This window comes from Physcomitrium patens, chromosome 17 (assembly GCF_059467195.1).
Source record: "Physcomitrium patens ecotype Gransden chromosome 17, ASM5946719v1, whole genome shotgun sequence".
Lineage (NCBI taxonomy): Eukaryota > Viridiplantae > Streptophyta > Bryopsida > Funariales > Funariaceae > Physcomitrium > Physcomitrium patens.
Window position 1 is genome coordinate 13,527,981 of NC_143426.1, and position 12,519 is coordinate 13,540,499.

A 12,519-nucleotide genomic window follows, 5' to 3' on the forward strand; every position below is an offset into this window, starting at 1 on the left:
GTTTTACGAAGTAATTGTCGAGGGAGGGTGGTAGATTTTGAGTGCTTGGTTATGGGTCAGGGTGGAGAGATGGCAGGAAATATGGCAGGAAAGCTGGCATTGAGACCCAGCCCTGCGATGACGCAGAGCTGTAATCGAGCACCGGCTTGGAGGTTTTTGTATGAGTGTGGTAGCGGGAGCAACGCCGGGCGGGTCGAAGTCTCAATGGCGGGGCAGGAGAGCTGGAGGCCCGGGTAGGGGCTGCGCTGGTGGTCGTGTAGGAGGTGGTGGTAGTGGTCGAAGTAGGGGCGGTGAGCAGGGATGGTGGGATCCTGTGTGGAGAGCTGAGAAGCTGAAGCAGTTGCAAGCGGAGGTAGAACTTACCGTTGTTATTTATCGTGGAATTAGAATAGGTCGTCTTTTGCCAGCATCTGTGGTTGCATTTAGGATCTGTTTAAGGGAGATTTTTAAAGAATTCACTGTGTTCGAAGCGCAATAGTGGCTCCTCTCGTTATCTTCCAACTGCCTCTAGAATTCTTGAGGATCTTAATATGTAACTTGAGGAGATATGAGCTGAGTTTTTATTCCAAATTCATGTACCTGCAGGTTCAATCCAATTCTCTTCATTTGAGTGGTTTAAACATTGGCGTAGAGTTATGTGGGTGACTTCATTGGATGTACCTCCTCGTTTGGTTCTCATTTGGCTGTTGGTAATTTGCAGGGTCCAAAGGAGGAGGTTCTGGATGAGAATGAGTGGTGGGCTAAATTGGAAAAGTTAAAGGTCGCCTTGGATCAGCAGGAGGTAGTGATCAAAAGGAATTTTGGTCGCAATGGTGCAGATATTCTGGAAGATCTGCATACAGGCTTGGTATTCACTTGTAAGTCATGCAAATCCTGCAGAAGAAATCTGTGTCCAAATCATGTATTCACATCTGGAATGTCACAGATGGCTTGAGCGAACCTTCTGGGATATATTTTTTACTTTATGTGGAAGCATTTATATTGCTCCTGGTGCTGTAACCTACAGATTTCATTATCTGCCACTACGGAGAGCCGGGTTGAAAATATACTGGCTAGTATCCGTGCTGCAGATATATTACCTTCATTCAAGTCTGAAATTCGCAGAGACGATCAAGGTGGGAACAAGCAACTCCTCAAGGTCAGACTTTATCAGGAGTGGACAAGGAGAAGTTGAATGTGGAGCTGCGAGACAATCAGCGACAACTGAAGGTTGTAATTTGATGTTTTTGGCCAGCATGTGTTCAGCACTCTCATTCAAATTTGTCAGGTATTACTTGGTTGTCTACAAGGTCATGTATCTTGTGAGCTTTGAGCTACATAGCAGGTCACTTATATTCCCAGTCTTGCTACTACATTCCTCCTGGTTCGAGGTGCCGAACTTAATTTCTCGTTTTCGTTATCAACAGGCAAGTGGCGCAGTGAAGGCGTTGGAATTATTTCGAAAGAAACTACCTGCATTTCAGATGAAGTCAGAGCTCTTAGAAGCTGTGGAAAACAATCAGGTATAGTTTCAGATGGTGCTACCATGTTCACTGGTCACTTTCAGAAGAGACTGACACAATAGTTGGTACGACAGTGAAGAATGTGGATTTCACGTTCCTTGTACTCGTGGTTGTGGACAGGTGATTGTGGTCTCTGGGGAGACAGGTTGTGGAAAAACCGCCCAGCTACCACAATTTGTGTTGGAAGAGGAGATAGAGGCAGGTCGAGATTCTGAATGCAACATTATCTGCACCCAACCTAGGCGGATTTCTGCTACGTCGGTGGCTGCCCGTGTTGCAGCAGAAAGTGGGGAATGCATTGGGCCAATCCGTGGGTTACCAGATCCGTTTGGAAGCTAAACGATCTGCACAGACGCGTCTCTTGTTTTGCACCACTGGTGTGCTACTTCGACGGCTTGTATGTCCTGTGCCATATTTATAATATTTGGGTTTTCTTGCGCATCAAATAGTTTTCCATTACTTCGAGACAATGTTCAGCGTATAGGGATATTGATGAATAGGTGCCACTACGTGAGTTGCCCATTCTTAGTCACTTGTATTTCCTGGTGAATAGGTCCAGGAGCCTGACTTGAATGGTGTGAGTCACATTATGGTTGACGAGATTCATGAACGCAACATGAATGAAGATTTTCTGCTGATCATTTTTCGGGACCTACTGCCTCGTCGTCCAGACCTGCGGTTGGTTTTGATTAGTGCAACCGTAAATGCAGAACTGTTTTCAAGATATTTCGGAGGTGCACCAACGAAGCACATTCCTGTAAGTCTCCTCGTTTTGGAAAATGAGTCTTTGAGTTTCTAGTAGTAGGGTTTTGAGGCATTTACTTGTCAGTTTGCATGTCTTCTTGAATTTTGAATTCATATATTTTGTTGTTTGTCCACATTGGATTGGCGAAACTCGTTTTGGAGTTTTTCAGTATCCCATGCATAAGAATTAAGATTTAGATTTAACCCAGAAAGATCTCAATGAGAAGCTCAATATTTTCTGTTGAAAGGTTATTAATCTGAGAGATGATAGCAAATTTATCATGAGATGAGGTTGTTTACTAGATGAGTGCCAAGCGTATGCAGGGGTTTACGCATCCAGTGAAAGAGCTATTCCTGGAGGATGTGCTGGAGCTTGCCCACTTTCCTGTAGGTTCTGATCAAGGAGGTTACAATGGTCATGGGGGTAGAAGACGAAAAGCGCAGGAGAAGGTGCAGGATCCAGTGCTTGAAGCTTTCGAGGCAAGTCTGCTACTAAACCACACATAATGTTTTGAAGTATCTATTGTTTTTCTTGGTTTATATTCCGTAGTAATGCTTTAAAATTCACTATACTTGTGCTTCTTTCAGTAGTATATGGGTACTTTGATGCTGCTTTGGGTTCCTATATATCTTATCCTTTGAACCACCATGCATTGGGACGTGTGTGGAAGTCTTATTTTGGATACCTTTTATGACACAGGGGATCAATATAGATTTAGAGTACCGAAACTACAGTCGTGGAACACAGCAGTCACTACAAGCGTGGAGTGATGGATGTGGAGCCTGCTTTGTTGTTGCAAGGAATTCGAGGCTATGTCGTTGTTATTAGAGCTGTTGTGTTCATAGAAAGCTATGGTTGAAACTCTGTGTCCATTATGAGGTCCGTGTTGGGTTTCTTACTACAATGCTATAAATTTGCTGGAAGATAGTAGTGAAGTATTGGCCTTGATAACGTAACATGCTTTAACAGTATTTCATTATGTTGTGATTTCAGGCTTAAGCTTATATGGTTGTTATTACTCTGATTGATGACTGGTGAAACGGGCATCTTGTGTATTTTACAGGAATATTAGCAGACTTAAATGCGAGCCCTGTTGGCCTTTCTGGTTGCAGGAAGATTGTGCTTTCCACCAACATCGCTGAGACCAGTATCACGATTGATGATGTAGTCCACGTGATTGATTGTGGGAAGGCAAAGGAGACCAGTTATGATACACTGAACAAACTAACATGTTCAACACCAACCTGGATTTCAAAGGCCTCTGCAAATCATGTGTGTATGCTTTAATCGTAGATTGTTTCCTTTCAATTGAATGTTGATGCCAAATTCTCCTTGTTTTCTTTTTTACTCAATCCTGCATGTTCGATGCAAATACATTGTGGAATGTGAGCATATGAATTATCTCACTCTTAGAGTTTTGCGATCAATTCAGAGACGAGGAAGAGCTGGACGAGTTCAACCTGGTGTTTGCTATCATGTGTACCCTAGGTTGGTGTATGACTCTAAGCTTCGTTATCAACTTTCCGAGATGCTGCGGACGCCTTTACAAGAGTTATGTCTTCAGATAAAGAGCCTGCAGCAGGACAGTATTGTCAGCTTCTTGTCGAAAGCTTTGGAGCCACCTGAAGTGCTTGCAGTACAGAATGCCATTGACCTACTGAAGGCAATCGGTGCTTGGACTCGTAAGGAAGATTTGACACCGTTGGGTAAGTTTCTCGATCTGTGCCTCATAAAACATTTTACAAGAAGGTCCGTGTTGTTTATGGCATCGTTAATGGCAATGTATAGGAGAAAATATTGCGTGTATGCCAAGCACTCATTGGCTAGCTCATGTTTGATCACAGTTTGTAGCTTTCGCTTGTAATTGTGGGTGTGTGCATAAGACGGAATGTCACGGTTGCACCCAAATATTGTTCTGGGTTTTACACAAGACTCGGGATGACGTGAATTATTTCTTGACACTTAAAAGTGTTTTTTTCCCTGGAATTCCTTCGTATCATGTGTTTGCTATGTCATATATAAGTGCTTCTCACTGAGCCATTAAGTCTGGTCTACCTACATTGTCACATGAGATCGACAATCCTTGTTTTTACAGGTTGTCATCTGGCAAAATTACCTGTGGATCCCAAGGTGGGAAAGATGCTTCTCATGGAGGCAGTCTTTCAGTGTCTTGGACCTGCTCTCACGATTGCAGCGGGTCTTGCCCAACGTGACCCCTTTGTCCTTCCCCTTGAACACAAAGAGGAGGCGGATGAGACCCCGACGATATTTTGCTGGTGAATCCCGAAGGTAGCAATGTAGTCAACAACCATGTTGCGCATGAAATATAAAAGCTGTTTAGAGTTTGATTCTTTAAATTCTTGAGTTGGGCTCAATAAATTTTGCAGCAAGAGTTACTTTTCCCAGTAATCATTGTCTGTTTTGAATGATGTGGAGAAGAGGAGGATGATGGAGAGGTGTGAATTCTAACACTGAAGTAATTATGATAAAAGTATTGCAACGTTATTTCGCAGTGACCATATAGCACTGCACAAAGCTTTTGAAGGTTAGCAAGAGGCAAAGCGGGCAGGGCGGGAACGTAGTTTTTGTTGGGAAAATTTTCTGTCTTCAAACACGCTTCAAATGATGGACGACATGCACCGTCAATTCCAGAATTTACTCTCTGACATCAGCTTCTTAGATGATTCCAAAGGCCTACTGGTGGTCTTCATCCTTAGTTCTTTGGCTTCTTTGCTGAACTTTGAAATCGCACCTTGAGAATGTATAGCTTCTTAATTGTGGTTCACTATGTCATAAATCAGTTATTGGCGTTTGAAGAAGGAAGTCGTTTTCCAAGATTCGTATATCCACTCTTAGAACCCACTATTTAAATCACATATTGCAGATTTATAACCAGAACAGCCAAGATTTGGAGATGGTGAGAGCAGTTTTGTGTGCTGGTCTGTTTCCCAGCGTCGTCCAGTGTAAATTACGGGGCAAGCGAACCGCCTTCCTCACAAAAGAGGATGGCAAAGTGGAGCCCCACCCAGCCTTTGTCAATACAAGGGTCAATTCCTTCTCACGCCCATGGCTGGTTTACGGGCGAAAGGTGAAGACAGATGCAATTTATGTACTAGATTCCACCGATGTTTCTGATTATGTCCTGCTCATGTTTGGAGGCAATCTAACAACCAGCAAGAACGAGCAAGGTATTGAGATGCTGGATGGTTATCATCAATTTAAAGCTTCCAAAAAGACACTTCATTTGGTTCAAGTAAGTTTAATCGTTTCTTTCTAGTTCCTCAGTGGTTGTCTCTTGTGACTCTGCGCAAAGTATGTATCCCTGGGTAGTTTCAACATGTTTCAAATGAGGCTCAAATTTCTCATTGTGGATGGATGTGATGTGGCAAAGCAGGAGCTGCGGAGGCAACTTGATCTGCTCCTTGATATTAAATTGAAAGATCCTCAGTTTGACACCCACCAAGAAGGCAAACTAGTAATAACGGCTGTGCTTGAACTGCTTCAATCTGATGGCAAAGAGGAGGGTGGTTGTAATTGGGGTACAGGTGGAGATCATTATAGAAGATAACTTCATTAACTCGTCTGTAGTAGATTTTGCTATTAAATAGAACTGTGTGTCACCACAATCTCCATTTAAGGATTAGGTTTTATTGTTTGTGGTATCACAGTAGCTACCTAGGCTCTAATATATGGAGTGATCTCTCCATTCAATTTTACATAGAGATTGTGCTAGGTACAAATGAGCAGTATTTAATCTCACTTGTGAGGGAATTCGATGGGTGTTCTTAGGCTTCATATGGCAAGTTTACTGATGAGAACCAGTAGATGAAATGCCAGATACATCTGCTATGATTTTGCTGATGGCAAGGTGCTAATGTTAGCTTCCACAATGTATTCTCTCGTCTTCATCAGTATTCTTTTTAGCATCATGGTTTTTCCTGACACATGCAATATATCCTTGGCTCTGTTTCACAGCTTGCTTACTTCCCCCACGTTGTTCTGTTTGCTTGCTACTACCAGTTACGACTGTACGCATAAACGAAATGGGATGCTGATTGGCCAAGCTTGATTAAGGAAGGAATCCTACATTGTGAAATCTTTGGATTATGAAATCCGGCAGAAAACACCCTCTTCGGTCCAACGGCCTCCTAACCCACATCCTTCTTGTGCCTAATGTTAGTGTGATGAAATATGAGGATCTATTTGACCACTAAAAAAATTGGCAGCGACGGCAGGTTGGCTGTCCCATAAGAATCTTAATAGAAGTGTACGACACCGATCATAATTTTTTACATGTAGGCAGTGCTTTGTGTGAAAAATCATCAATACCCAGCAATTTCTACAGCTCATACTTGTACAGTTGGCCAGCATGTCTAGGATAAACTTGGTTAAATTTCAGGTAATTGTTAGAAAAATCTGCACTAGTTTAGTGTACTTGCTCCATCTGTTTGAACAATCAATTTGGCTGCAACAGACAAGGCAACGTTTGAATTAGCCCTGTACTCCGTCAAAATTTCCAGGTGATCACAACACGCTTACAGTAAAAACCATCTATTCAAAATAATGTCACCTAACACCAGCCTGTCTGAGAAAGGGAACTACCTTGTAGAAACTGAATTCAGTTGGGGGAAGTACAACAGGTTCTTCGTTATACTGCAGTTTCACAGTTTTGCGGCAGCACCGCTTAGCACATTTGTACAACGCACGCTTCAATGATTTGCACATAGATTCCTGTAAATACACTAACATCCGTAAGCAACAGAGCATTGAGCAGGCAAAAATTTCTTTTAGAAATTGACAGCTTAAGTCGAGTCTACAACGCTTTTGCTCATAAGGTACCTAGATCAATTTTGCTTCATCACTTGTGACAAGGAACATGACTGATCGGCAAATAACAGCATCACAGAGATTTAGTGACAAAATGAGGAAATTACCACAAAGTGAGTTCTCCGCCTTGTGCTTGAAGATGGAATAACCAATTTGACTCCCCTGGATGTTCCCATGATCCACTTTTTCTTTCTGATCAACTCCGCAGAGGGAGACAAAAGCTCCAATGTAGCTGCATAAGCAGGGGATCGGTATCCATCTTCCATACTATTTGTAGGGTGACTCAAATGCCGTTCACTCCAAGCCATCAAACTCTCCATACTCGAGTAGGTCTCCCCTCTAGATACGAAGCTTGCGGGAGAGAGCTTTACCCCAAGACACTTCGTGAATTCTGCACTAGGAGAATCACAATACTCCTTGTAAGACAATTTCTGCTCGATGTGAGAGGGCATCGTGTAAGGCAGCCTCGTTTGTGCTTCATTCAACTCCGACAGATTCTGAGCAGAACCATATGCTCTATTTACCTCTTCTTGTTGGTCCAAATGTGTTATTTCTTTACGAGCATTACCGGGATTGCTCATAGTAGCTTCCAAACACTGGAAGTAAGATGCAAGCGTAGGAGCCCACATCTCAGGGCTGTGCGTCTTGCTCTTTCTCCATGTGGACCCTGACCTGCACATCTTGATGATCGCTTTCACGCCCTCGGCAGCTCCTCCCGAAGAGTCTTTCCTTCTGTAATCTGCAGAAGTTGGGCCGAGATAGGGAGAATCAAGTAGCGAATTATTTCCTGCATCCTCGGTGGTGGGTGGACCTTCAGGGCTTGGACTAGTTGGCTCCGTGAATGAGTGCTCAAACGATTCGTATGATATTCGGGATAATGATTTGGAGAGCGACTTTGAAAGAGCGACAGAGATAGGGGTGGTTGCTTGAGTCGAGGCTTGAGTTTGTGTGTCCATATCTGAAGCTGATGAGGGGCCTGAAGCATGAGCTTGGCTGTGATCGTTGGGACCTTGGAGGATGCTGGTGGGTGACCATGGATCGCGCCCTAGTTCCTGATGCTTCCCAATCCAAGCATAAGAACTGGAAGAGAATGGTTCGCACGGGGTTCTCCGCCGGGGGCGAAAGCTCTCAGTGGCTGCAACAGCGTTGACGTTACCTCTGTCAAGTGAAACAGAGACTTGGGCCTGTGTGAAGGAGTTCGGCCGCGTCACCTGATGTTTTATTGAGACAGGCCAGTGGGGGTCTTCTAAGGTGTGAACCTCGGACGCTGGTTTAATCTTGCAAGTCAGTTGTTTCGCAAGGGCATGGATTCTGGATGGGGAAATTGATCTTTTTGAAGGAGAACTGTATCGAGATTTTGAAGGTTTAGCATAAGAATCCAGAGGACCAGAAGTGCAGCTGCGAGGAGCTCGAATTTTGGGCTCATCTTGCTCAAATGCTGCGAACTCAGAATTCGCTCTCGCTGCTGAAGTGGACCTTCCCAGAGCACGATTGGAGCTAGCTTCTCGATCTCGGAAGTCCTCTAGAGGCCCAGAGCGATGACCATATGTGTAGCTATGACGATAATTCCTGTTTCCAGCGGACCAACTCAGAGGACCCTCCCTTGAATTTTCGACATGAGTCGTGGGCGAAGCTTTGCGAGTGAAGTGTTTGGTCAGGGCTTGAATTCTAGAAGGAGAGATAGATCGCTTGGAAGGCGAGCAGGAGCGCATGACAGGAGGCGATTGCTGCTGCTGACGTCTCCGTGTTGGAGATGTGTGGGGATAGTAACCAGCGAGAGGACCGCTCATGGAACGTGTTCGTTGCCTGCCTCGCATTTCCTCCTTTGACACGGAATCTACCGACAAGGGAGGGGGAGCGGAAAGCCGAGGTGGTAATTGGAGCTGAATGGGTTTGCTATCGATTGCTTCCTCATCGACTTTAGGAACACCAGGTGCTTCTTCCCATTTGAAAGGGATAGTGGTTGTGAGACTTTGCTCGGGCGTAACGTTGGGCGAAACCCAGCTCTCCACCAGAAATTTGGCAGCGGCTGGAGCCACGAGGTCAATGTGGGCCTCGGTCTCCACTTCTGAAATGACATGCGCGCTGTCGATGCTAGTGCGAGGTCCGAAGCTTCTTTCTCCTGAAGCCGTGCGCGCATAGAATCGATGGCTACTCCTGAAGCTGCTGTTGGGGGATGTTCGCATCCCGTTGGGAGATAAGTGCAATTCACGTGCTGACGTTTCCTCTTCCTCCGAGGGCGGTACTGCTTCTTTTTGCACTTTCTTTGTAGGCATTCGCTGAGCATCTACCACATGAGGGCTTCTTGACTCACCGCCGTCCTTGAGAAGCCGCCTCGCCATAGATCTCTCAGCAGCAACGGCTATGGTAATGGGCTTACCTGGGGCTTCCTCCCACTTGAATGGAATAGCTGCGAGGTCGTGCTGAGGGCTGTTCTCTTGAGAATTGTTTAGGCTGTCCCAAGCTATAGAAGCTGTAGGTCTTCGTCTGCTCTCTCCTGCCCCTTTCTCTCCTACTTTTGGTCCATCACCATCGTCGCACAATTTTGCACCACTTTGTGAATACATTTTTAATGGCTTACCGGCCGGAGGAGCAAGCATAAACTCAGTATTACGACCTCGGCTATCCAAAGTAGACCTTGACGCTCTAATGATCTCACCACATCGAGCTGAGTTGTCCACGCTCGGCCTTGATGCTCTCGTAACCTCGCCGCTTCGAGATCGGTTATCCAAGTTAGACATTGATGTTCTCTGATCTCCGCTTACAGCTCGTCTTGGAGTAAGAATGAATGAAGGTTTGACAACCCTTGCAGATTGGTTTAAAGAATGCGTGCTGCTCATGACTATGTGCTGCTCGTCCATGAATGCGACCTTGTCTAATACACCACCGACAGTATCTTTAGATAGCTCTCGACCAGCCTCTGAGAGATCGTCGCTGTGGCCCAGACTACCAGCCGAAGCAAACGACGCTTCGCTCTCACTGTGCTCATGGGCATGACCGCAAATAGTAGTATCGGCACGGCCAGAGAAATTTATGGGGGTGGCCTGGCTGGTTAGAGGACCACTGTAGAATAAGCGTTGATTGGGAGCTTGATTTAAGACGAACGGGACCTCATCGTGTGAGGCATTGAAGCTTATTGCTCTGGCATTTTGAAATGCTCGAGCAACCAGCTGTGAAGAGGAAAACTTCAAGGCATCTGCCTTTAAAGAACAGCTACGGAGCTGATAGTCTCTCCGACCCGGAAGCGAAATCTGGTGCAGAAAAACTTCATCTGTTCGCTTGGACCCCATTTCTCTGCCTCCTTCAGGCTTGGAACGGTGCTTAGGATTCCCTGTGTATACTGTAGTTTCGGTGATATGAATAAAATTCTTAGAGGTTGGTCAAGTGCTTGAAGGTGGTCAAACTCAATATGATTCTACACTCCAGTCGGAATAATCACGTCAAAAAATTGAATTGAACACCCACTTCCAAGTCGTAAGAGAACAGTCTGAAGGAGGGAAGGCTGACAGTCTGCGATGCATCGCGGAGATTCAAATGAAGTGAATTTTAAAGCTGCGATTGAAGCCAATTCGTCCGACATTGACGTTGGAACAACTAGGGGATTGAATCAAAACCTTGTGTATAGACCGTTGAAAGATAGTTCGATGGAAAACATATCACGCCTTGAGACTAAAAGGGCGCTTCTACCATCTTTGATGCCGAGTAGCACATTGATCAGAATTGCAGCGGGGTTTGCACCTTGCAAAGAGTATAAACAAGCACAATCCCGCCGTAACAGTTTAAGCGCTTGATACACAACCTCCACATTGGCAAACGGTCTTTGCTAACATCTATCCCGTACTCCGTTGACCTAAATAAAATTTGAATGGGACTACACGATCGACGTTTCGTCGGACCAGCATCCAAATTCCTGTGCTTATTTTCTAAGCTGACTAAAGAGTACAAGAAGATGGTGGAAAATCATAGCCTTTTCATTACCCGCAGAACATTTGATAGTTGATAGAAAGGCTCGACTCCCTCTAGCAACCTTTGAAGGCTTCCCGCTAACGAGATATTCCTTGCTAATGCCCTATCGCAATCCTCCCTGTTCTGGATTTGAAAGGTCCACTACACCCCTCTGCACATGAAAATCTTCCACACATCAGCTTTGTCACACCAGTTTTATTCGCTACCAATACTGGTCTATACCATTCAGCCCTGCAAACATACAGAGTTACCATGCAGCGAACAGCATGGTCACTACGGCTGCTGTGTGTCCAGACTTTCTTTTTAACGCTTTTTCTCCCTTACAGCACGGCCCTATCTTCCCCTCTGCGCTCTCTCGCTCTCTCTCTCTCTCTCTCGCCTCTCCCTGCCTCCTCCAGTCTGCCGGTCTCCAGGGCGACGATGCTCCTTGGCTTAGGCGGCCATGACTGGTTGCACTGCACCTCTGCTATCATATGTGCGAACAATGACGATCAACAACAAACGAAGTCTAAGCCTACGTGACAGCTAAATTAGTTTAGTCGTCGACGAAAACTCCTGTCGATTGGATAATGCAACGAGCGCTGGCAGGAAATGGACATCCAATGGCAGCGAAGCAAGATTGAAGGGCAAGGCAAAGGAGGAAACTTATGCAGACGGTGATTATGAGGCAGCACATGCAGCTGCAGGTGCAGTGTCAGACTTAACTCCTTCTGTGTGGCTCTGCATTCACGTGCCAGTCGACAGCCCCTGCCGTGCTTGTCAGACCTCCAAATGCTAGCGACGACAAAAGGCCATCTCCCTCCTCAACCTCCTCCCTCGCATCAGTTGGTCTCTCTCACGCAAATCCGCAAGCAAACTTACAGTTTACCTCTCCAAAAACAACATACCATCCAAGAAGACCACATCAATTGATACCCCCTCTAACGCGGGTACCTTCCTCCCTGATGAAACGGAGCCAGGGTATCAAAATCTCACCACACGAACTCATTCACACTGCACCCAAATTCGAATAATGGGCCGGTGGGTTTCCAACCGACCTACCTGCCATGTCAGGCTGAGGACGTGGCACTTTGTCGCCTTTCACACCACTTCATCCTTTGTCTTGTTTGTTGTCTATTTCGGTTGCAGCACCAACCCCGCTTCGAGGATGAAAACGAGGCGGGATGAAGCAAATTGACGAATGTGGTATTTTTCATCCCCCATGGTTTGGTTGTATTGCAACATCTCACATTCTGTCGATATATATTTACCTTTATAGATACGACATTACGATTATTATAAAAGGTTAAATTGGTTTAGTGAGAGAGAATGCTCTTAATCTAGTGTACTTAACAAAGAGCGAAGCAGTATGTAAACAAGATGACACGTGGAGATGTGTGATTGAATGGTGCCACGTCACCCTATCACACAAATGGGGCATGTACTTAGGGACCCACCCTCCAAGATAGGGAACAAACATAGGGAACCGTTCCCTACCCC

At 45.3% G+C, this 12,519-nt stretch overlaps 1 protein-coding gene and 1 pseudogene across 2 annotated transcripts; one reads left to right on the forward strand and one right to left on the reverse strand.

Annotated features, from left to right (window-relative positions):
* Nucleotides 1-212: 212 nt before the first annotated feature.
* LOC112294294 (DExH-box ATP-dependent RNA helicase DExH1-like) lies at nucleotides 213-6,197 on the forward strand (annotated as a pseudogene). Its single transcript, XR_016498032.1, has 14 exons — nucleotides 213-352; nucleotides 701-857; nucleotides 1,105-1,209; nucleotides 1,407-1,502; nucleotides 1,623-1,899; nucleotides 2,056-2,259; nucleotides 2,571-2,726; nucleotides 2,947-3,069; nucleotides 3,286-3,519; nucleotides 3,680-3,953; nucleotides 4,343-4,523; nucleotides 4,761-4,947; nucleotides 5,132-5,500; nucleotides 5,642-6,197. The product of XR_016498032.1 is annotated as a DExH-box ATP-dependent RNA helicase DExH1-like (transcript).
* An 85-nt stretch (nucleotides 6,198-6,282) lies between these two features.
* LOC112294571 (uncharacterized) lies at nucleotides 6,283-11,903 on the reverse strand. Its single transcript, XM_024545175.3, has 3 exons — nucleotides 7,182-11,903; nucleotides 6,850-6,978; nucleotides 6,283-6,712 (listed from the first exon to the last, which is right to left on the reverse strand). Exons 1-3 carry the CDS (start codon nucleotides 10,362-10,364, stop codon nucleotides 6,704-6,706), a joined length of 3,321 nt encoding a protein of 1,106 aa, XP_024400943.1. The 5' UTR covers nucleotides 10,365-11,903; the 3' UTR covers nucleotides 6,283-6,703.
* Between the last annotated feature and the right edge of the window lie 616 nt (nucleotides 11,904-12,519).